Here is a 26,378-nt window from a genome sequence, read left to right on the forward strand (position 1 = left end):
GTCTATGAACAAGATCATATTCTTTTTCTTCTTGGTGGCTTAGGTGCTGATTACAATTCCTTCGTGGTCTCTGTTACTTCTAATGCGAACAACCCTTACCCTTGAAGATGTTGTTAGCTTGCTTCTTGCACATGAGAATCGCCTTCACCTGCAGCAAACCGTTGAGGAAGGTCTGGACATTCAAGCCAATGTTGCTTCTCGTCCACCATATCCTAACAACAACAGACCACCACCCAACAACTTCAGCCGTGACTCTTGTCCTTTTAGCCGACCCAATGATTCTCGTCCACCAAGTGCAAGTCGTGGTTCGAAATCCCAATGTTAACTATGTGGAAGGGCTGCTCATGTTGCTTTGTCGTGGTTCAGTATATCCCTTCCGGTGGTCCTCAAGCAATGGTTGCCTCTTCCTCTCAACCTTAAGAACATCCCTGGATTCTTGACTGTTGTTAAAGCTTCTTGCATCAGGTCCTACCATATAAGGAAATGAAAAACGAATGTTAAAAAAATATATATAAAGAAATCCAACCCAGAAGCCACTTTCTGGACATAATACGGTTAGTAGCTGAAATTGTTAATATATGTATTTGTACATAAAGATACAACTCAAGAATTGAGAGTAAGCAAGTGAATCCACAACCCTTTCTGCACAAGAGTAGAAGAAGGTTCAGAAAGATAACATTGAAAGAGTATAAGTGGCTTAACACACCAGAGCCGAAACTTCCCTCTAATATATACGATTTTCACCCAAGGTTCTTAGTTGGAGTTTTTTTTCTTCTTTGAAATGGATCTTAGTTGGAGTTTGAACTACTATACTTGCATGCATTTACAGGATAATATAGTGTCAGATACATTAGTAGTGGATCAATCTGTGGAATTGATGGAAATAGTACATGAAGAAGAAGATGTTTCTGTACAGAAGGAACTCAAAGGTAAGAAACTTTCATGGCAAAAGTTAATTAGGAACGACTCCTTCGACATTGAGTCCAGCAGAGTTGGAGGCCACCATGCATATGGCCAAGAATTCAAGGCAAGTACTATACTATTTCATTTCATCTCTTTCTAATTTTGTATTATCTTACTATATATATTGGTTTGGTTTGTTTTAATTTTTATTATTATATGAAACTAGCTTTAAAATAACTTGTTATATATGTGTGGAATTAATTTGTGTAGGTTTGTACTGGTTGGTCGGTTATATTGAAACTAGCATTCCAGAGTATTGGAATAGTTTATGGTGATATAGGTACATCACCTTTATATGTGTATTCAAGCACATTCACTGATGGAATAAGGCATAATGATGACATTTTGGGGGTTCTTTCTTTAATCTTCTACACTATCACTTTAATTCCTCTCATCAAGTATGTCTTCATTGTCTTAAAGGCCAATGACAACGGCCAGGGTAAGATATTTTCGTCCTTAAACTAATACATATTTAAGAAATGGCATAAATACCTAAAAAAATATAAAGAAAAAAAGAAATGTAAATTTAAAGCACTACAAGAAAAATTGGTTTTAGAGGCGACTCTATTAGGGGCGACTATATGTCGCCCATAATATTCTAAAAATCAGGGGCGACACATCATTAGTCGCCCCTGATATTGGTCTGAGTCGCCCCTGATATTTTGAAAATTTTCCCACTTGTGAAAATTATTAGGGGCGACTATATGTCGCCCCTAACAGTCTATAATCAGGGGCGACACATCATTAGTCGCCCCTGATATTGGTCTGAGTCGCCCCTGATGTTTTGAAATTGTGAAAATTATTAGGGGCGACTATATGTCGCCCCTAATACTCTAGAATCAGGGGCGACACATCATTAGTCGCCCCTGATATTGATCTCAGTCGCCCCTGATATTTTAAAATTTTTGCCACTTGTTAAAATTATTATAGAATATCGCCCCTGATACATTTTATCATTCTCCTCCACTGCATAAAACCTAATTACACAGCCATAGACCCTCATTTTCCTCTTTGCCTTATAGTTTCGATTTATTTATTGTCACAGACCTCACCCTCACTCTCACTCTCGATCTCAGCCGCCGCACCGCCGCTGCACCCTCACCCTCACTCTCGATCTCAGCCTCATCGCCACCATCGCCGCTGCACCCTCACCCTCACTATCACTCTCGATCTCAGCCTCACCGCCACCGTCGCTGCACCCTCACCCTCACCCTCACTCTCGATCTCAGCCAGCTGATTGTAGCCGCACCGCCACCGTCCCCACACCCTCTCCCTCACTCTCGCTCACTACTACAAAACTGGGCTTTCCCGACACCCAACCATGACAGTCAACTTTGTTGACTGTCGTAGTTGCTTAGTGTACCTCTACGCCGACAGTTAAAAACTGTAGGCATAGAGACCAACGCCGACAGCTAATAACTGTCACCGTTGCTTTTGACTGTCGTTATTGACCCCAACGCCGACAGTTAATTCGAGACCAATGCCGATAGTTAAAATGTGTCGCTATTGACCCCAACGCCAACAGTTAATTCTAGACCAATGCTAATACTAGATTAAAATTAAAAAGGGGTTTAAGTTTTAATAGCTAAAAACATAAAATGAAATAAATATCAATGATTGAATAACTAAGGATATAACGATATTAAAGAAATAGTCAAGAATTACTCTCCACCTTCAACAATCAATCTATCAACAATGATGAATAATATTTCCTATTCCCAATTAAACTATTAACCCCGCAGATAACACTTAAGCAGTCAATTATCCCAATTTGCCTAATATAATTAATTAAAGCTAAGTGCTCTTAATTAACCCTTTTTACCCAGCAATAAACTCATTACACTTTGTGGAAACAGGTTAATCTAGGCAACAAATTCATTAAGCATGCAATTCATTTAACCTAGGTTCTATTTCTCATCACAATTTGAATACCCGTCACAATACCTTAATTGCAATTTATCACTTTACTTAGAATCCTAAACTATTAGGTGAATAGAAATCCTAAGATGATAGTAGAACAATGCAAAACCTTAATTAGTGGCCATCTAAACAAGATTTTACAAGATCCATGACATTCAAATAGAAAAATAGAAGCAATTTAATATAAGGGAATAAAAAAAATAAAATTCATCAATGCATTCAAGATATCATGTCTAGGGTTTTGAAATAATCCTTAACTATAAAGAAAACTATTCCATAATCATATTTCATATTCATAAACATAAATATTCAATGAAAATAAAAGTGTTTTGAGAATAATGAAAAACTAGATTAAAGAATATAGATGATGATGTTTTTTCCTCCTCCTCTGCTGCTCTAGCCTCTAAAAATCGCAATTCAAAGTTATGATAAAAGTTAACCCTAATCCCTTTTATAGCCCCCAATAATTACATTTAAATTTTAAAGAAAAATTTGTCGCACGGCCGCGGCCACGGGTCATATTCTGGGTCATGTTCGCGCGGAGGTCGCGGCCAGGAGATCATGTTGGTCGCGGCCAATCACTACTACAATCTAGACATCAGGCATCGGTCATGGTAGGTCAGTTCTGCAGAAACCGACTTAATATATGTTCATAAGTCGGTATTCAGGGAACCGACCTATCATGTTAGTTAAAGAGAAGCATGGCAGGTCGGTTTTTAAGGAACCGACCTGCCATGCATAACATAAATTATCATTGATGATTTCTTGTCATAACATAAATTTTTTATGACTATATGTCGTTTTTAATCTTAACAAATAATTATTTGTGACTGAAAGTATTATACAGTAACAATTTGTCCTTGAGCAAAAATATATGTAGTCACAATAAATTATTATTTTTGTTGCTAATACTTTTAGCTACGAACTTTTAAATATATTTTTAGTCACAATTTTTATTGTAATTATGGAAACAATATTATTTATAGTGAAACTTACATATATGCCATCTTAAAATTTTAATTAAAGAGATAATTAATGTAATAATATAATTTCATATGTCATTCTACCTCGATCACTATCTTTTTCTACCAAAATATTTACAGGATTTATACTCTTATTTGTTGGCAATTAAGTTTCAAAATTTTTCACATTCCCACATATTGTAAACTTTCATTCACAATTTCGATTGATTTTATGCTACTCAAGATCAATATTAGTCGATCTACAATTCTATAAAAAAAATTGAGACCAACAATTGATTTATGAGTTGAGAATTTGAATATGAAATTGTCCATTTTTTCAAAATTTTATTCAGGTAACCAGCAATGAGATAAATTATAACCGGTTACAACTTTTTCAAGTTTAAAACTTGTAACAGGTTACAAGTTTAAAACTGGTAACAGTTACAAGTTTAAAACTGGTAACAGGTTACAAGTTTGGGAAAACTTTTTTCTTTTGGTTTCAAAATCGTAACCAGCTACTACCCTTGAACTAAGAAAAAGTTGTAACTAATTACTACTTTTATCGTTGTAATAAAGTAATTGTGATAGGATCTTACATATTTTGGAAGAAAAAAATTCAGATCCAAGATTTAACTATAAATAATATTGTTTCCATGATTACAATAAAATTTGTGACTAAAAATATATTTAAAAGTCTGTAACTAAAAGTATTAGCAACAAAAATAATAATTTATTGTGACTAAATATATTTTTGCTCAAGGAAAAATTGTTACTGTATAATACTTTCAGTCACAAATAATTATTTGGTAAGATTAAAAACGACATATAGTCATAAAAAATTTATGTTATGACAAGAAATCATCAATGATAGAACCGACCTATTATGCAACTTAGTAGGTACTTAGTAGGTCGGTTTTATAAACGGACCTACCATGCTATTTTCTTGATATGTTTTTTTTAAGTATATTAATTATTATTTATTAATTACCTTATATTGTATTTTTGTTAAAATATAATATTATTTACAATTCGAAAAAAAAACTTAAGAAAAAAAAATCAAATCTAAAAAAAATAACCAATTGCTATGGTACCTGGTTGCTTAGTCAGGTGTGAAAACAAAATCAAATCTAAACAAAAGAATCTAAATTAATTGCTATTGTAACTGGTTACACCTAGGTCTAAAAAAAATCTGATATGAATAAAATGAATCAGGCGTCATGGTACCTGGTCATTAAGCATGCAATCTATTTAACCTAGTAAAAGCATTACACTTTGTTGAAACAGGTTAATCTAGGCAACAAATTCATTAAGTATGCAATTCATTTAACCTAGGTTCTATTTCTCATCACAATTAGAATACCCGTCACAATACCTTAATTGCAATTTATCACTTTACTTAGAATCCTAAACTATTAGGTGAATAGAAATCCTAAGATGATAGTAGAACAATGCAAAACCTTAATTAGTGGCCATCTAAACAAGATTTTACAAGATCCATGACATTCAAATAGAAAGATAGAAGCAATTTAATATAAGGGAATAAAAAAAATAAAATTCATCAATGCATTCAAGATATCATGTCTAGGGTTTTGAAATAACCCTTAACTATAAAGAAAACTACTCCATAATCTTAAAATTTTAATTAAAGAGATAATTAATGTAATAATATAATTTCATATGTCATTCTACCTCGATCACTATCTTTTTCTACCAAAAAATTTACAGGATTTATACTCTTATTTGTTGGCAATTAAGTTTCAAAATTTTCCACATTCCCACATATTGTAAACTTTCATTCACAATTTCGATTGATTTTATGCTACTCAATATCAATATTAGTCGATCTACAATTCTATTAAAAAAATTGAGACCAACAATTAATTTATTAGTTGAGAATTTGAATATGAAATTGTCCTTTTTTTCAAAATTTTATTCAGGTAACCAGCAATGAGATAAATTATAACCGGTTACAACCTTTTCAAGTTTAAAACTTGTAGCAGGTTACAAGTTTTAAAACTGGTAACAGGTTACAAGTTTAAAACTGGTAACAGGTTACAAGTTTGGGAAAACTTTTTTCTTTTGGTTTCAAAATCGTAACCAGCTACTACTCTTGAACTAAGAAAAAGTTGTACTCATTCCAAGTGGTTTCTTTCCGAAATATTCTTGGCGAATGTGGTGGGAGCCTTGACTGTTTCAAGGTCCTTGACTGACTGAGCGTATCCGGGTTCATGTTCGGGTATTGTTTTGGGCATTTGGATGATACATTGTATACGCGAGCCCACTTACATGAGTTTGGGCCTTGTTGGCTAATTAGGCTAGCTCATTGGGCTGAGTGATTGCTTGTTGGATTCTTTTTTATTAAGGTCACTGATTTTGCCCACTACAGTTTGTCCCTCACTCTTTGGTATGGAATTCATTCTTTATCAAAGAGTAAAAAATAAATTAATTCTATCGTGTTTATCCAACTTCCCCATGGTTAGAGAAAATTATTAGAGTATGCCTTGACTCTATTTACCCCTTTCGGTAATTACTTGCGACCGAGTGATGCGCACCTAGCTCATGCTCAAACCGGACCAATGATGTAGCTTTTGGATATATATATTTATTTGTATAAATGGTCATATTTTCTTTAATTTATATATTCAGTCTGCAATCTCGCGAGCTAAGAGATTAGACAAATGAATCTCCAAATTTGGGGGTGTAACAATATTGTATATACACCTTAATATAAAATAAATGGAAAATGGTTGTAGGGATATTTTTGCCATTTCATTTTTATTATTATATTTCAGTATTTAATAAAAAAGAAATAAAACCCCTAAATCGTTAATCTCCTCCACTCTCCTTCGTTTCTTTTTTGCATTTTTCAGTTTGAGATCTCTGCATCTTCGTTCCAAAATCGAAGAGGAGATTATTTCCCCAGCTTCTCTCCGCTCTCTGCATCGTCTCCAGTCCGCCATCCTCCGACTCCGACGATCTTAGGGTTCTTAGTAGGCGTTCTCAGTTCGCCAGCCATCGACTCCGACGACAGTCGGCGTTCTCAGGTTGCCAGCCTCGTACTCTGACGATCTTGGCCATTCTCAGCTTCACCTTTGATCATTGTGAGTTGTAGTTTGTTTGGTTTATATGTTTGTTTTTGCTTAAATTTAGTGCTTTAGTCGGCTCTGTATTCTTTTTTCTTTTTTCTGTACGTAGCTTAGTGAGTAGAATAAAATCTTCACTGCATTAAGAAAAATTAGTGTAAATGAAAAGGATTGAAAAATTGGAATGGCTATTTAGATGTCACAGTAACTTTAATTTTGTTAATCTTGTAGTATGACTAGTCTCTGATTTTTTATTGTTGACTAACTTTCATGGCTAACCTTCTCAATTTCTCTCCCTCTCTTTCTGTCAACTTCGATCTCAATAACTCTTCTAAAGGTTTGGACTTTGGAAGAAAGGCATGACAACCCAATCAGATCCGTAGGGTTAGATTTTTCTGCTATTTCTAATGGTTAAAGTTCTAGGGTTAGACTTTCTGCTATTTCTAATGGTTAAATTTCTAATGTGGGTTTATGATTTTTGATTGGTAGAAATTTTGGAGATTATGTAAAATGGGTATTTATGATTCCTGTAATTAGCTCTTTCTTAGATTTGTATTTTTCTGCTATTAAGGTATGATTCTAGTTCTAAAATGTTTGGGTATGCATACATGGTTATTTAGGATTTTTCTTGATAGAAATTTTTGGGTATGTATGTGTTTATGACTTTTGTAAATAGTTCCTATGATCAATTTCGTGGAAGATATTGGTTTATCATTATATTTTCTATACATTTATCATTTATGTATATATGGGTTCTCCAGCTTAGGTATATTGTGAAAGTTGAACTCTAGAGTCTAGACCATGAAATCCTCAGTTAAAACCTTCTGTTATGAACTCATCAATGGGGTTTTTTGTTAAGCCTTCTGTTATGAATTCAAAGCCTTGTGTATGTGTATGTTTGTTCTGTGGCTTTGTTGGCCTGAGTTTGGGGTGTTTAGCCCAGTTCAGGTCTGTAACTTGTTTAATGAACTTGGCCCAGCAAATTAGCAATACAGATATTGGTTTGTTTTTCTTTTGGGTATTTGTGGTTTTGAGTGAATATTGAACCTTTCTTTCTTTTCAGTCTGGTGTGGCCCCTGATTCTCCCTCTGAGCTGATTGAGTACTTTCTTGATACCAAAGCACAAGATATCAAGTTCGAGATCGCAAGATTGAGGCCAAGGTCAGTGCTTTTCAATGTTCAGAAATTTTTTCTAACTTTAATTGAAAAAAAATGTATAAATTTCATAGTTGGTAATGGTACGACTCATTACTTTCAGTAGCTCATTACACTATTTTCAATTCCTTTGATGAATTATGATTTGAATTGTTACGTGGTTGACAAATTTGTATTGAACCAAATAAAATTTGTTACTGCAGATTGACTAAGGGGTTTTTTGCACATGTACAAAACAACATATATATTGTGTAATTATTGTTTCTTCTGTTTTCTGTTTCGTTCTTTCTCCTTTTTTTAGCCTTTCCTCTGATTCCATAGTCGACATATACAACAATCTTTTCCCACAAAACAGACAACTTAGTGGCAAAATCAGTAGGTCCACACCACTATCCTTTTACTTGAAAATATTGTATTAGAGACTACATGTGATTTGTGACCATTATATGATAGATAGGTTTCTGCATTCCATACAACTGCACTAAATTTAGATATATTGCAGCAAGTAGTTATGAACTACATCTTGTCATTCAACCGTATTTGTTCATAGTCTTTGTTATCATGATTAGAATAGAGAGTACAACCTGTATCACAGCTTTAAATGCTAATTCCATTAGTCCACATCATAATATTTTAGTTGCAAAAATTGTGTAAAGACTTTAATTAAATTGGTATGAATTTATCAATAGGGAAAATCACATTAGACTATCTATTTTAGACAAGTTAAGATTTGAACCTGAAAAACTTTGTGCATGGCTTCGATTTGCTTCCTATACCAGGTGTAAAGGACTCCATTTCTGTTGAGAACATTAATTATTTCCCTCAGTTAAAACTACTGTGAATTATTAATCTTCACATTTTTAAATATATTTAACACCACCATATTAGTATTCTTATTATTAGTATCATTATTATTACAAAACCAACTACAAAGTTCCACTAGAATAACCCCAGAAAATAAAAAATAATGCTTCATTTTTGGGTTTGAGATTGAATAACAGTATTGTATATTAATCTTCACATTTTTAAATATATTTAACACCACCATATTAGTATTCTTATTATTAGTATCATTATTATTACAAAACCAACTACAAAGTTCCACTAGAATAACCCCAGAAAATAAAAAATAATGCTTCATTTTTGGGTTTGAGATTGAATAACAGTATTGTATACCAATTCAACTCAATTTTCCCTTACTCTAAAATCTAAATAATAGGTTCTATCTTCTACACTTCAACTCAATTTATTTACACCCTATTAAACCCAACCAAACATATACTTTTTACTATATTATTGTGAGGTTATATATTAAATTTGGACATATTTTTTCTTTGATTATGGAAACAGTTTTTCTTAAGTGGAAAAAAAAAGGCCCACTATACACTATCATGCAATTCCAAAAAAAACGTGTGGATCTTCATTGAACCTTTATAATGCTATGAATGGATCAAAAAACCATCCCCAAATCTTAATGGTACTGTTGAAAATACTGTGTTTTACACTTTTCAATATAATATATATTTATAAAGGCTTTTATTGATACTTATTAGGTTAATCTTCTGGTCTTGGTCTTGGTCTTGTGTAGAAAAGGTCCCCTGAAGAATGTAATGATTATTGAATTCCAAAAGACTTTTTTGTATATATATACAATGGATCTTTTTATTAAATGCTCTTTTGAAGTCTAGTGCTTAGGTTTTATCTTCTTAAAAAAAATTGAGTCTTTTTCTTCGGTGATCATATTATTCACTATACTAGTCCAAGGTGCAATCCATGCTAACAAATACTATTTATATATATAAAAAACACACATACACAATATGACAGCATTAAAAAATTTAGTGCTCCACCAACAGTATCTACATACCCCACAAAAATATATCACTATCTATATTTATATATGTGTATAAAATTGTAGTATGTGTTAGTATTTAAATTTGATTAATAATATGTATATTGTGAATGTTCTGGGAATTTTCTGAGTGTTTTTTGTAGGGTTTTAAATTTTTAGGATATGTTATAATAGAAATGTTATGCTGTCAAAATTTTGGTAGAGTTAGAGAACTAAATAAATAATAATATAATAAATAAGACATTAACTACTTAGAATTAACAAAATAAATTAAAGAATAAATTAAAATATTAGATAAATAATTTAATTTAATATTAACAATTTAATAATTTTAAAATAAAGTGAAAAATTATAATTTAATATTAACAAATTTAGTAATTTAAAAATAAATTAAATAATTAGATATATAATTTAAAAATAAATTAAAAGTTAGATAAATAATTTCAAAATAAATTACAAAATTATAATTTAATTTAATATTAACAAATTTAGTAATTTAAAAATAAATTAAAAGTTAGATAAATAATTTCAAAATAAATTACAAATTTAGATAAATGAATTAAAAAATTATAATTTTATTTAATATTAACAAATTTAGTAATTAAAAAATTAGATAAATAATTTCAAAATAAATTAAAATTTTAGATAAATGAATTAAAAAATTATAATTTAATTTAATATTAACAAATTTAGTAATTTAAAAATAAATTAAAAGTTAGATAAATAATTTCAAAATAAATTACAAAATTATAATTTAATATCATAAGATTTTATAAGACATCATAAAACATCTAGTGTTAAAAAATATTTCTTTTTTTGTTGCTTTTCTTTGGTGATAAAATTTGATCACCAAAGATTGGATAGACGTTTTATATATTATCACTTAGTGATAATGTTTTATTAATTATTTTCAATCACGAAAAGCCTTAGACCCGTTCGGTGAAGCTGAGTCAGTAAGAACTCTTAAATATGCTTCTCCGAATTATCCAAGACGGTATGTGTCCGCATGGATAGTTTGGATTTGTTGTGTACCTATAATTTGATCTAGTACTCATTTTATTGTTTCGTTAATAGAGATTTCAATATGTGTCTCCTTATTTGTTCTCGTAAGTGGGCAAACTTAATTTTAGTCTGCCCACTTATGAGAACTATAGGGAGGTGCTGCCGAAATTTTTACATAAACGAAACAATTTTAAGAGTGTAGATTAAATTATATGTATACTACAAATCTGAATGGGATAGGTTCTTTACCCTTATAGAAGTGGAGTGAAAAGGTGGATTAGGGCACACACACACATAGTCAATAAGTTTTAATTATTGTTTATTCTTGTATCGTAGATGCCGATCGATAAGAGTTGGACGTCACTAAGGAAGCGTAACTGTGATGCTTATTGGAACGGTCTCCAAGCCTTCTTGAGAATGGCAAAAGAACACGTAGACTGCGATGGGAGAATTTTATGCCCGTGTGTGAGGTGCCTGAATGTTAAACTACAAACTATAGATACAGTGGAGGCTCATGTCTTTGACAAGGGTTTTCAACAGAGTTATCAAAAGTGGGTTTACCACGGTGAGGTGGAAGCTAGTGTCGCCAATGAGGTAGTTGAGGAGAATGAAGATGTAGACGAGATGGTTGACGTCGTTGATGATTTCATCTTACCGACAAATGCAGAGGAAGCAGATGGTGTGTCTGGCAGTCGAATGGGACAGTATTATGACGAGTTGTTCGACGAGATTGAAGCTGAGTTGTATCCGGGTTGTGATTGGATATCATCCTTAAACTTTTTGGCGAAGTTGATGCATTTGAAAGTTAGAGGGAAGTGGCCAAATAACTCTTTCGATGAATTGTTGAAGTTACTAAAATTTACATTTCCGAAAGATAATAAAATTCCCCCAACACACTATGAGGCGAAAAAGAAGCTGAGTAAGTTAGGGTTGGGATATCAATCAATCCATGTGTGTAAATATGATTGCTCCTTATTTTATAATGAGCATGCAAGCAAAGATTCATGTCATGTGTGTGGGAGTAGCCGATGGGTCAATGAAAAGAAGAAGGGGAAAAAGGTTCCACACAAGGTGATGCGTTTCTTTCCGTTGACTCCCAGATTAAAGCGAATGTACAGTTCAAGACATACAGCTAATGACATGTTATGGCATCATACTGGGAGATCAATAGAAGATGGGGTGATGCGTCATCCGGTTGACGGGTCTGCATGGAAAGACTTTGATGCCACCCATCCTGATTTTGCAAAAGATCCTAGAAATGTTCGTCTAGGCTTGGCTGCTGATGGGTTTAATCCTTTTGGCAACATGAGCTTATCATACAGCATGTGGCCTGTGATTTTGACGAACTACAATCTCCCCCCTTGGCTATGCATGAAGGAAGAGTATTTTATGCTAACTCTGCTTATTCCTGGGCCAAAATCACCGGGTAAAGACATGGATGTATTTCTAAGACCCTTGGTGGATGAGTTAAAACAATTGTGGATTAACGGAGTCGACATAAGAGATGGCACAAGGAATGAATTGTTCAAGATGCGTGCAGCCCTTCTGTGGACAATTAACGATTTCCCTGCTCGTAGTAGCTTGTCTGGTTGGAGCGGGCAAGGGTATAAAGCATGTCCAACGTGCAATGAAGACACCACTTCCATTCGAGTGATTGGCAAGACATCGTATGTCGGTCATAGGCGATTCTTGAGGAGTAATCATAAGTATAGAAGGGACAAGGAATTTGATGGCAAAGTTGAGAAAAGAAATCATCCACAACAGTTTACTTGTCAACAAGTTTTAGATCAAGTCAATGCTTTACCGCTTCAAGTGTCTGGTAAACATGACAGATTTGGGGGGGTGAAGCGCAAGCGAGGTGCAGGGGAAAGTAATTGGAGGAAAAAAAGTATTTTCTATGAACTTGATTACTGGAGTTCAAATCAGTTAAAACACAACCTAGATGTGATGCATGTTGAGAAGAATGTGTGCGACAGCATCCTTGGGACTTTGTTAGATAATGATAAATCTAAGGACACCACTAACGCAAGACATGATTTAAAGAATATGGGGGTTAGGAAATCGTTGTGGATTTACGAGGATGCCAATAACAGGTTAATGAAACCGCATGCTCCATACGTGTTCACTTTTGAACAGAGGCGAGATTTCTGTCAATTTTTGAAAGGAGTGAAGTTGCCCGATGGTTTTTGTTCTAATCTAAAGAAAAAAGTCACAGACAATGACTCAAACATTGTTGGGTTGAAGTCCCATGATTGTCATGTGATAATGCAACGATTACTTGCAGTAGGTGTTCGCAAGTTTTTACCAGAATCTATATCCACTACCATCACTGAATTGTGTAATTTCTTCAAACAATTGTGCTCTAGGACACTGAACGTTTCTGATATGGAGAAAGCTAAGGATGACTTGATTGTTATTTTATGCAAGATGGAGTTGATTTTCCCTCCAGCATTCTTTGACATAATGATCCATCTGGTTTTGCACTTGCCTGATGAAGCAATATTGGGAGGACCTGTATTTATGAGGTGGATGTATCCTTTTGAAAGATACATGAAAAAATTAAAAAACTATGTCAGGAATAAAGCTCGTCCTGAAGGATCTATAGCAGAAGGATATGTTGCAGATGAGGCTTTGACATTTTGTTCAATGTATTTCAAAGGTGTGGAAACAAAATTTAATCAGCCTGATCGAAACGAAGATGCACCGTATGTGAATCGACACCTCACAGTGTTTGAATCTCAATGTCGTCCTCTTAGTAAGGGAATTCCCGTGCCCCTCGATGAAAATACTCGGAATAAAGCTGAGTGGTTCATATTGGATAATTCTCCAGAAACTGAAGTGTATTTAGAGTAAGTACATAATTAATATTCATTTTATTCTTTGTTCAATGTACTCCTTAATTAACAATATTGACATTGTTAATTAATTAACAGGGAACACCTAACTGAGGTGCAACATAGAGATATGGCTGCCAATCATAAATTGATACATAAGAAAGAGTTTCGTTCATGGTTTCATAAGAAGGTAACTTGTACTTAGCAAATTGCATACTACAAATTACATTCTCATTCTAATATATTTCTTTATTATTAGATATATGACTTGCACCAACTTGGGTCATTAGAGCATGCTGATGAATTACTAGCTTTAGCATCTGGGTCAGATCTATTGGCTTACTCCTACCAAGCATGTATAGTGAACGGAAGTCGATTTGTCTCATACAATCGAGATCAGAATCGAATTACACAAAACAGTGGAGTGTGTGTCGCTGGAACAGAAGGTTTTAACTATTACGGGCAACTTGAAGAAATACTCCAGCTGTCTTTTACTGGTTCTTATTCGGTGGTATTATTTCGATGTAAATGGTTCAATACAGATCCGAAAAAAAAGAAAACCATCACTGTAAATAATATTACTAGTATCAATGTTAGCGGTGAATGGTATAAAGATGAACCGTTCATACTAGCTAGTCAAGCAAAACAAGTATTCTACATCGATGATCTCGTTAGAGGACGAGATTGGAAAGTTGTCCAAGAAGTGAATCATCGGCAAGTTTGGGACTTTCCAGATGCTTCAGATATGATTGCTGATGTTGATGTTGTACATGACACCAACTCATCAAATTTTGTTTTGACTGTGGATCTCGGAGAGTTGGTTGTTCAGCAATCTGATGTACCAGCGACTCAAGTCAACACGGCCCATCGACCTTCTTTAGTTGTTCAAGAAGATGATGGATTTATTAATGACAATGAAGATGATATGGCAGACAGTGTAGAAGTAGCAGAAGATGAGGATGAATTAATTATCGACCTTAGTGATGATAATACTGATGATGTGTGCCTCATAGATGTTGATGTAATTAGTGAGGATAGTGACTATTCTACTTAGTTTTGTATCTAGTGTTCAATGTATTATACATATTGAGAAATAAAAAGTTCGTTTCCAAATAGCATGTTTCAAATTACCTAATCAATTGAAATAATACTCAATAAATTAATTATAAATAATAATTAAATATTAAAATAGATAGGTTAAATTACTGTCGTGTTAGTAGATGTCAGCAGATGTGGCTAGAGCTCACGGTGGAGACGCTGGCGGTGATCCTCCACCGGATCCTACTAGGATCCCGACTACATGCGACTCAGGTAATTTTTTTGTTATTTTATTTACACATATGTTTATCATGTATATACTAATATTCTATGTATTATTAATAAAAAAAATACAGGAATCCCAATTAAGAGAAAGGGTCGTGGCGCAGCTATTGGAAAAGATCTAGAGGAGAGGCGGCGTAAAAATGGAAAACCACTGGAAGTAACGTTTTGCCCACGAACGTACAAGGTTGTTGGGTGCGAGCACGCTGCTTTTGTCCGCCTTGTGGGAACCCAAATTAAAACGAAAGTTCCCGGACATTACGGTTCATGGGAATTAGTGCCTCAACAATACAAGGATCAGGTCCTTGTCATAATTCAGGTAAAAATAGTATTAAATATATTTTTTTAAAATTTGTCTTTAATATAGTACATATATTATTAATATGTTTAATTTTCAATTTAGTACTATTATCAAATAGCGGGCCGCGAGGATTTCTTAAAGTGTTTAAATGGTATCGATCGAGAGATGAAAGACCGATACCGCAATAGGAAAACACTAAGACACGAACACTTTGAGAAATACTACAATGGACCGGAGGATTGGGATAAGGTTCTAAACAACCCAACCAATGATGTTAACAAGGAGGAGTGGAAGCAGATTTGTCAGTTATTTACAAGTCCACAATTTATTGCGCGCTCCATAAAGAATAAGGAAAATCGGAAGAAACAAAAGTATTCTACAACACAGGGTACAAAATCGCTGGCAGCCGTTCGTTTTGAAAAAGTAAGTAAAAGATAAAATATTATCAAAATTATGTTATTTTAAATTATATGTTCTCTAACATTTTGGTTATATTTTTTAGACGAACCCGGACCTCATTGAGTCATGGAAGGATTATCATTGGAAGAAATCAAAAAATGATTTCGTGAACGATGATGCTCGCCAAGCTTATGTAAGTTTGAATTATATTTTTTAATATTAATAGAGTTATATTTAATGTTAGTGTCTAATATTTTTTGAAAACAGGAAAAACTGAAGGCTGATTTTGAGTTACGAACTCAGCAAACATCCACTGATGCTTCTAATAATGATAGTCCGTCATCAGTTGATCAGGAGGAGGTGCTACAAAAAGTATTAGGCCAAAGGCGTGGATATGAGCGAGGAGTGGGCCGCAAATTGAAGGGGTCGGGGTTGGGGTCGAGGTCATCATCTACCCAACACTCTCACTTCAGCGAGTCTCAAGTTCCTCCTCATCATTCAAGAGAATATATAAAAAATCTGGAGAATAATTTACAGAAATTGACTGATCAAGTTAATTTCTTAACTCAATATTTTGTACCTTCATTTCGTCCACCAAACGTTCAGATGCCGCATGTGCCTGATAGTGACAATACTTCTAGGGCTTCGTCTTCTCAACCTCCAGCTCCAACTCATCCTTCTATGTACGGGGCAGCGCCGTCTTATCATATGGTACCTCCATATATGTACGGAACAACACCTTATCCGTGTCCGATTCCACCGTCCCCTCAGCCATCGTATCCCTACATGTATGGAGTTGGATCGTCCACATTACCTCCCCAATATGCTTGGCCGATGCCGCCACCGCAGCAATCACAACCACCGCAACAACCACAACAAGAAGACAATAGGGAGGAGGACGAGGCAACTAACTTAGGAGACTAAGTTTATATTTTTATTAATTATTGTTTAATTTTATGAATATTTGTTATGTTAATGTATTATGAATATTTATAATTGTTATTTTAATATACTAATTTGAATATTTAATATAATATTTTTATTTTTAATTAATTAAATTTTAAATAAATATTTCGATAAATAATTATTTAAAATTTTATTTAATTAATTTTATTATTTTTTTATAAATAGAGTAGTATTAGGGGCGACATTGTCGCCCCTGGTAATATGCTACGTGTACAATTTGGGGCGACAGAATATAGTATTAGGGGCGACTTGTCGCCCCTAATAATATTTAATTAATTAATTTTATTATTTTTTATAAATAAAGTAGTATTAGGGGCGACATTGTCGCCCCTGATAATATGCCACGTTCACTATTTGGGGCGACATAGTAAACTATTAGGGGCGACATGTCGCCCCTAATAATATACTACGTGTAAATATCTGGGGCGACATATTATAGTATTAGGGGCGACGTGTCGCCCTAATACTTAATTATTAGGAGCGACTAATTGAGTATTAGGGGCGACATATCGAAAAAATTATTCAAAATTTTCAAATTTTTGAGGCGAAATTTGAACTTTTAGGGGCGACTATGTCGCCCCTAATATTTGAATATCAGGGGCGACCCTATATAGTCGCCCCTAATGTACTCTTCAGGGACATTTTTCTACGGGCGACTAATCAGGGGCGACAAGTCGCCCCTGATACGTATTAGGGGCGACTTTTTGGATTATTAGGGGCGACATGCGTCGCCCCTAAAAGTCATTTTGTCAACATATATTTTTGTTAGGAGAGTGAGAAAGATAAAATGATTGAACTTATTATTAGGGATCTGTTAAAATGTGGAAAGTGGTCTAGAAGTAGAATGATGTGTATGATAAAAAGTATGGGTTCCATTTCAAAATTAATTGGTGATAAGTGGATACGGAGTAACCCATGCTCTTATAAATTGTTGAATATACCCACACATTCTACGTGGGATATTTTTTCTAACAGGATGAAGCAAAAGGAATAACATTTATCTTTTTTTATATAGGAGGGACGTTTGCAATGTATTCTCTATTATGCCGATATGCAAGTGTTGGATTGATCCCGAACGAGCAAGTTGAGGACACTAACATCTCAAAGCTTGAGGTTGATAGTAGACGCTTATGGATTAGATCTAGACTTGAGAATAGCAACTTTGCCAAGTACTCCCTATTGTTGCTCAGTATGCTTGGCACTTCCATGTTGATTGGCGACGGCATCTTCACTCCTTGCATTTCAGATACTTAGTACTTACTCATTCCTATTTGGTAACTATCTGTTACCTTTTGTTTCTCTGGCTGCCTTCTTCTATCAACTTGTAAAAACTAATCCACACAATTCAATAAGCATTACAATAATTCTACGTACAAAGCTCAGCCAATTCAGCATAACACTAGAGGTTTGGTTCTACTTTAGTTTGCTTTGTGGTGGAAGGACCTAGCTAATATGATCGAAGTAGCAAAACCTTCTCAGGATTGATTTCACTTCACTTCACTTCATTGAATAATTTGATTGTGTGGCAGTTTTGTCCGCCGTTGAAGGTATTAAGGAAGCTACACCCGCTATGACACAAGGTGCCTATATATATATATGATACAATTATTAGCTATTTGCTCTTGTAATTACTTAATTCACTCATCATAAAGCTCTGCTCTTTCTTTCTTTCTTTAAAAATACAGATAGAGTAGTTTGGATATCAATAGTCATCTTGATCGGCCTATTTATGGTTCAAAGGTTTGGAACTCACAAAGTGGGCTATACATTTTCTCCAATACTTCTTCTATGGTTTGTACTTATTGGTGGTATTGGAGTCTACAATCTCATCAAGTTTGACTTGACAATCGTTAAGGCCCTAAATCCATACTACATAGTAGCTTATTTTACCAGAAATAAGAAAGAAGCTTGGCTTTCTCTTGGGGGCATTGTGCTATGCATAACAGGTATAATAAATATTATATTGTTCCAAATTAATTATCACTCATCATATATATATATAATATATATATGCAAGACTTGGTATAATAAAGTCATCAACAAAATCTTAATTTAATAGTTAACATTAAAATAACATCACGTGTATTAAAGTAATATATATGTATATATATGTATATAAGTGTATTCTTCTAATTCTAAGGTTATAATGTTAACTATTGAATTAAGATTTTATTGATGACTTTATTATACCAAGTCTTGCATATATATATCACATAATTATAATTTTTTTAGGAATATTTATGCAGGAGCCGAAGCTTTGTTTGCTGATGTGGGACACTTCACTGTGAGGTCCATTCAAATAAGTACTTGTGCTATAACGTATCCAGCTATTATTTTAGCCTATGCTGGACAATCTGCTTTCCTTCGCAAGCATCCTGATGCTGTTTCTGATATCTTTTTTAAGTCAATTCCAGGTCAAATCTCCATAAACTGAAGCATCTTTTCTTAATAATTTCAATTATATATATATATAATATTCCCACTCAATAATGGTGATTAATATAGGCCCTCTATACTGGCCAATGTTTGTGCTGGCTGTAATGGCGGCAATCATAGCTAGTCAGTCTTTGATTTCTGGAACTTTTTCTGTAATCCAACAATCCATTTCTTTGGGGTGCTTTCCACGCGTGGAGATTGTTCACACATCGGAAGATCACAAAGGACAAGTTTATATTCCGGAAGTCAATTACCTACTCATGGTGGCTTGTGTTGCTGTCACTTTAAGCTTCAAAAACACTGTACAACTCGGCTACGCCTACGGTACCATTTAAAGATTTTCTTTCCATTTTCATCATATAAACAAAGCATGTTTAAAATTATGATTATAATAATAATTTTATAATATTTTTACAGGGTTAGCGGTGGTGGTTGTAATGACGATCACATCATGCATTCTAGTGCTAATCATGGCAATGATATGGAAAACTCACATACTTGTCATAATCTTATACATTGTGACCATTGGTGCCATAGAGCTTGTGTACTTGACCTCAGTTCTCCACAAATTTGGCCAAGGAGGGTACCTTCCTATTGTCTTTGCGGCAATAATAGTTGCAATAATGTTTGTTTGGCATGACGTGTCCCGAAGAAAGTATAATTATGAGTTTCAGAATAAGATTTCTCCACAGATGATCAATGATATTGTGGTTGACACAAGGCTCACTCGAATGCCTGGCATTGCCTTATTCCATTCTGAATTTGTACAAGGAATCCCTCCAATTTTCAAGCATTATGTTCAAAATGTGCCAGCACTACACTCAATCCTTGTCTTCGTCTCTAGCAAATCGCTACCAATTAGTAAGGTTCCCCCGGAGGAACGATTTCTCTTTCGCAGAGTTCAGCCTAAGGAGCTGAACATGTTTCGTTGTGTTGCAAGGTATGGCTACAGAGATTCTCATCACAAGGAGAGTCAACCTTTTGAAGAAATATTACTTGATAAACTAAAGGATTTCATCACGAACAAGAGTACTGATCAAGAATCAATGAACGATGATGATGATGATGATGGAGATGGAGATGAGGTTGAAATACTTGAAAAAGCATTCGAGGATCATGGTGTTGTCCATTTGATGGAAGAAACCCAACTGTTTGCTGGTGCAGGCGCTAATTTGGCTAAGACAATCCTAATTAATTATGCTTATAATTTATTAGAAAAGAATATCAGCCATGCAAAGCAAGCATATAATATTCCTCACAACCGGAAGGTCATAATTGGCATGACCTACGAACTTTGATTAAGGAGTTGTTTAGCAGTAAAATATTTTTTAATTTCTTTTATTATTATTATTTTATCTTTTAACTACTTTTGCCAGACTACTACTATTGTTAGTCATCGAAATTATGCTACTTTCGAGTTAGTCCTTAAATTTTTATGATTTGGATCTATATATGAGATAGGTAAAAGAGAGACTTTTTTCCACGGAAATTAACATACATGTCCAACATTAACAAATTTAAAAAATAAAATCCGTTCGGAAATTTGACTTTTAATGCATTAAATAAGACCGTACAACAAATTGATACCAAATTAAAAGAAAATATCACATTTTTATTTTAGTATTCCATAGATTCCCAAAATGTCCTTATCATAAATTTCCCTATCTTTTTCTCCAATTGTCCTCTCCGTCTCCATCTCTCACGTTTTCCCTTTCTATCTCTCAAGCTCTCATACACAAAAAATAAGGTAGCCACCATTATCTTAATCTATACAAATTTTCGAGCTTGGATTTCAAGGGCAAGTTGTGAATCCTTTCAAGGCAAGAACTTCATTTTGGATTTCGGATAAAAATCGTATGAGTAAGTATATATTTGTTATATGTAGTGAGGAAACTTGTTTATCTACATTGCTTTTGCTATTTCGAACAGATATGTGTATGCATTCATGTTTTATTGTAATTTTTCACAGTCGGAATGGATTTTCGTTCCTTTTTTTGTCTGCCTCGATGGTCCTTGATGGACCTCGATAAAACCCTCATATGTTTATATTAATTGTCTACCTCAATATGCCTCAATGAGACTCGATGGACCTCGAAAAAACCCTCACACATTTAGGGAAAATGACAACCTCGATGAGACTCGATGAACCTAGATAAAACTCTCACATATTTAGGAAAAATTGGTATCTCGATGAGACTCGATGTTCCTTGATGGACCTCGATGGAGGCATAGAATGTATGTAGTATATGCCTCGATGGGTTCATACAAAATTTGTTTGGCAGTCTACCTCGATGTACCTCGATTGTACTTGATAAACCTCGATAGTTTGACCTAGACATATCTCGATATAAATCGATTTTTTGTTGTTTCATGTTATAGTTTTAATTTTTGACCTATTTTTTTTGTTTTTTTTATACAGATTCAATTGTTTCCATATTTGTTACATTCAATGGTGTTTGTGAACTGGAAAATATGGATTGGATTTTCAGGGATGCTGGAAATCAAGTTCTGCCTTTGGAGAAGGGTGTGACGTATGAACAACTACTTGACATTCTGTACGATGAGCTCGAAGTGGATAAATGTGTACATGACTTGAAAATTGAGGTTCCGTACATATGCCTATCACAATCCATCAAACCTACAGTTATAAAAAGTGATAGGCATGTGTGTGCATTTATTGGGTTAGCATCAAAATCTGTAGAGAAGCTTATTCCTCTATGTGTGACATTGGTTAAAAAGGGAGGTATAAGAAATGCATCGGCCTCTCCCAGCGTTAATAAAGAAGTTCGATTTGAAGAGAACACCCCCCCCCCTATGTCATGGTTTCAAAAGAATTCAAAGTGAGTTTGAGACATTTGTTCCTGAGACAAATCCAGACGTTATAGCCCATGATGATATCCCTGTTAGAAATCCGCCATATTTGCATGACACAGCGGAGTACGCTCCCTATGGCTCTGATCCTTATTTCAACGACGATCCTGTTGCTGATGCAACAGATCTTGGTGGGCCAAATATTAGGGCAGATTTTCCAACACAGAGTTCAGATGTTATGGTAGTTGAGGAGCGCAGAATAGAAGGTTGGTAAACACCTGGGACCAGCAGTAGTCGTACAGGTCCAAGTAGAACCGGTGATAGTTTTAGATGGGGTTCTCCATTGGACTTAGGTGAAGATCGTAGAACATGGAGTGCTCCCATGTTCACCAAAGTGGATATAGAGGCCTCACATCAACATCATTCCTCAACGGGCAAAGTTTCAGGAGAATTGCACCTGGGCAAGTTCTTTCAGAACAAGCTTGAATTGAAAACCAAAGCATCCATATTTGAGATGAAGAATAATTTTGAGTTTATGGTGAAGAAATCTAGGACTGATGTGTGGTACATTACCTACAAGAATCTTTATTGTGGTCGTAGATTGAGGGGTAAGAAAAAAATGCGATCTGAAATGTTCTAGATTACTGTATACAACAAAGTACACACTTGCTCACAAGAAATTCGAGATAAGGACCACCATCAAGCATCACTGTGGGTTGTTGGCCACCTAATCAAGAGGAAATTTGCAACCGATGGTACTCGGCACATGGCAAAAAACATAAGGGAGGACATGATATCACCATTTTGGGGTCAAAATGAGCTATGAGAAGGCCTAGAGATGCCGAGGGACACCTAAGGAATCATATTCCAAGTTATCTGGATACTTGTGTCAGTTGGAGCATAAGAACTCAGGTACAATTACTGATTTTGTAGCAGAAAATGGTCGTTTCTTGTATTGCTTCTTTTCCCTCAGTGTTTCTAGGCATGGATTCCAGTACTGTCGTCCTGTCATTTGTGTGGACGACATTGTAACGACCCAAAATTACTAATAAGGCTTAAGGGCCTTGATTAGTGTGCCGGGAGGGCATAACTGGATTATGTGTGATTTCAAAGATTAAATGCATGCTTATATGATTATTTTGGATATATGTAATGCATGACTATGTGTACTAGTATGCATGTAGGCCCTGATTAGGTTATAAGGGCATATTCCTAATTTTGGCTCGTTGAGGGCATAAATGTAATTAATTGTGATTAATTGTTGAGACCACATTATTAAGTGGATATATTTGCATCTTGTGACTCGAGGCAATCCTATTGAGTGGTTTAGCGGAAAAGTCACGGCGGAGATTTATACCCGGCTCGGGGTGAGTCTGGGGGTATTTTTGGGAATTTAGAGAATATATTGGAGACTATTTTTTATTGAGGAAAATAATTGGTGATTAGTTAGGTTTCGGGATGTAAGCGGTAAATATTAGAGATATTCAAGGAATTAGCGGGAATTGGGAGCAATGACTAAAATGCCCTTAGGATGTTTAAAAGCTTAGTGTTAATTGGGAGGGCAATATGGTCTTTTGATGTGTAAATCAGAGATAAGTGTTATATTGCTTTATGGCTTTAGTGGAAGTTGTAGAAAGTCTTAGAAGTTAAAGAAAAGAAAAGAAAACAAGAAGGAAAAACAAAAGTCTCTTTTCTCTCTCTCGGTTTAGGATTTCTTCTTCATTTCTTGGGGCCTTTTGGAGCTGTGGTTCAAAGGAGGATTAAGTCAAAGCTTAGCAATTGGGTCCTTGGTGAAGCTAGGAGGTTTTACTGGAGTTGAGTTCAATTGAGGTAAGTTTCAAGCTTTTTCTTCAATTTTTGGTTTTGGTGTTGAAATGGATTTCTGAGTTGAGTTTTAATGGGAATTTTAGGGAATTAAGGCTGAGGTTTTGAGGAGTGAAAGCTAAGGAGGTGTGGAAGATAACCTAGGAAAAAATTCTCCATCAAAGGTATGAAGTTCTGGTCTTGAAGTTCTGAAATTTCTGTTGCTCTGCTGAGTTTTGAGCTTTAAGCTCAATCATGGTAGTTTCTTTATTTTGGGGTGCATGTGGTTTAATTTCATATGGTTGGGACTTGTGGGATGATTTTATAGATGATGGTAGGCTTGTCTTGATGTTTGGAAAGGTTTTAAAGGGGGGGGGGGGGGGGGGGGGGGGGGGTTGGTTCGAGGAAATTCGAAGAAGACAAATCTGGGCATTTTGGGTCTCGAAGTAGCATTGTAGCGCTAGTCCTTGGGTGCTACAACGTTAGGCCTTGGTGCTTGGGGTATTTTTGGCTCTGGTTTTATCGCCATAGCGCCCACTTTAGGGCGCTGTAGCGCTACCCTGTTTCTAGAAGAGGACTTTTGGGTTATTTCTTAGGGTTTTTGCCTGGGGGCTCAGAGTTTGATTCCACCACCCCGTTTGGTGGAATTAGGGCTTCCCGAGGGCTCGGGATTAGTCCCGAGGCTAGGTTTTGGAATCAAAGTTTGGTGATGATACTAATTTATGGCTGTGACTAGGTGTACGCTAGGGTTCGGACGGGATCGTGCTTGAGGGTCGGTTTCACTAATCAAGCTATCGGAACCTAAAGGTAAGAAAACTGCACCTAGATATGTGATTATGTTGGAACTAAGAGCTCCCTATATCTGTATGATGTCATAGATGGTATTATGCCATGGGACATGTGATAAATGGCCTAAGAGTGCTGGAATCAATATTTGCGCACAGGGCACGGCTCGGCCATTGGTAGATGAGGACATCTTAATATTCACTGAGCTCGGTTTAAGCGGGCTGGAGTCAGTGGGATAAATAGAGGGTGCGACCTAAGGGCGTCGACCCTGGTTAATATATGAATTGGTTATTGATGATATTTGATGAACTTGGTATGCTGAATGCCTGATTATGTAGTTATTATGGATTGTTGAGTATATGGCTAAGCTTTATGAGTTGTCTGATTGTTGATTTGTAAATTGATTGTTTAAATGACTGTACTCTGTTATCTGGTTTCTTGCTGGGCCTTGGCTCACGGGTGCTACGTGGTGCAGGTAAAGGCAAAGGCAAAGTGGACCAGTCCTGAGTTGGAGAGCTTTGGGGCTGAATGTACAGGACAAGAATAACCTAAATGTCTGTTTTTCCCTTAGAGTGGCTAGTAGATGTACTTTTATCCTGAAATTTTGTAAACTATCTTTTAAACGTTATTACTTTTGGGATCCCATGTACAAAAAAATGTTTGATTATAAAAAATGTAACTTTTGTGACCGAAATCTTTTAACCCTAGTTCAATTATAGTTTCAGTAACACTTTTCTAACTAAATGACTTGTTTAGCAAGTCTTGCACCTTTATAAACACACAGTGTAACGGTCTTGGCTATCCAGGGCGTTACATACACATTATTGAAGAATAAGTATGGTGGCCACATGCTCTATGTTGTTGCGTTGGACGCAAACAACCAGTTGTTTCCAATTGTGTTTGCATTGGTGGACAGTGAGAACCATAACTCTTGGACTTATTTCATGAGAAAATTGAAGGAAGCCATAGGGGACGTTGAGAACCTGGCTTTTGTATCGGACAGGCATAAAAGAATTAATCATGCTTTGGAGCTTGTGTTCCTAGATGCCTATCACGGTGCATGTTACCACCATATCTATATGAATGTGGTGGCAAAATTCAAAATTGACCACTGTCAAGACATCATGGGGTGTGCAGCGTACACGTTTCGAAGAACATAATTTCACAAATTCTTTGACAAGATTAACGTAATTGATCTGCCCATTGCTCAATATCTTGAGGGAATTGGTTTTGAAAGGTGGAGTAGCACTTATTTTCCTGGTAACCGATACAATATCATGACGAGTAACTACGCAAAAAGCTTTAACAATAAAACCAAGGAGGCAAAGAGCTTTCCAGTTGCCACTTTTCTTGAATTCATAAGAATCACTCTTCAATCTTGGTTTGTCGATAGACGTGAAAGAGCTGTAAAAGCAACAACTACATTATCACCTAAGATGGAAAAGGATGTGAAGCAAATAGGTGAGAAAGCAATCTTCCTGGATGTCCAAGTCCTTGGTCATCATGAAATTCTTGTGGTCGATGGTAATGGTGATGGTGAGGTGAACTTGGCCACAAAATCATGCTCTTTTTGGTGATCCAATGTGTGGCTTTCTCGACGTGAAAGGCAAAACATACTTCACTCATACTTTTCCAGGATACGAGGAATTGATTATCATCGCCCTTCAACATTTTCAGCACATCGTCGTCCCATGTATACTTAGTGCCGGTCTCTTTGAAATGATTCCAATGACCTAGGCACACTTGAGGGAAGGTGGTTTTCATGATCACAACATCCTGCCGAAA

General features: G+C 35.2%; 2 protein-coding genes across 2 annotated transcripts; both read left to right on the forward strand.

Annotated features, from left to right (window-relative positions):
* The first annotated feature begins 818 nt into the window (after positions 1-818).
* LOC133790648 (potassium transporter 5-like) lies at positions 819-20,491 on the forward strand. Its single transcript, XM_062228346.1, has 8 exons — positions 819-1,027; positions 1,174-1,402; positions 17,773-18,000; positions 18,284-18,337; positions 18,443-18,703; positions 19,004-19,171; positions 19,263-19,517; positions 19,611-20,491. The coding sequence occupies exons 1-8, from the start codon at positions 878-880 to the stop codon at positions 20,489-20,491; spliced, it is 2,226 nt and encodes a 741-aa protein (XP_062084330.1). The 5' UTR covers positions 819-877.
* LOC133790647 (uncharacterized) lies at positions 15,465-16,023 on the forward strand. Its single transcript, XM_062228345.1, has 2 exons — positions 15,465-15,815; positions 15,895-16,023. The coding sequence occupies exons 1-2, from the start codon at positions 15,558-15,560 to the stop codon at positions 16,006-16,008; spliced, it is 372 nt and encodes a 123-aa protein (XP_062084329.1). The 5' UTR covers positions 15,465-15,557; the 3' UTR covers positions 16,009-16,023.
* Positions 20,492-26,378: the final 5,887 nt, after the last annotated feature.

This window comes from Humulus lupulus, chromosome 7, assembly GCF_963169125.1.
Source record: "Humulus lupulus chromosome 7, drHumLupu1.1, whole genome shotgun sequence".
Lineage (NCBI taxonomy): Eukaryota > Viridiplantae > Streptophyta > Magnoliopsida > Rosales > Cannabaceae > Humulus > Humulus lupulus.

What these genes read in the sequence shown, in the direction of transcription:
- LOC133790648 (XM_062228346.1), top strand. Translation starts at nt 878, where the DNA reads ATGGAAATAGTACATGAAGAAGAAGATGTTTCTGTACAGAAGGAACTC. An exon ending in GGCCAATGACAACGGCCAGG is followed by an intron (nt 1,403 to 17,772) that starts GTAAGATATTTT and finishes TTTTTTATATAG; the next exon opens with GAGGGACGTTTGCAATGTAT. An exon ending in CATCTTCACTCCTTGCATTT is followed by an intron (nt 18,001 to 18,283) that starts CAGATACTTAGT and finishes TTGATTGTGTGG; the next exon opens with CAGTTTTGTCCGCCGTTGAA.
- LOC133790647 (XM_062228345.1), top strand. Translation starts at nt 15,558, where the DNA reads ATGAAAGACCGATACCGCAATAGGAAAACACTAAGACACGAACACTTT. An exon ending in CAGCCGTTCGTTTTGAAAAA is followed by an intron (nt 15,816 to 15,894) that starts GTAAGTAAAAGA and finishes TATATTTTTTAG; the next exon opens with ACGAACCCGGACCTCATTGA.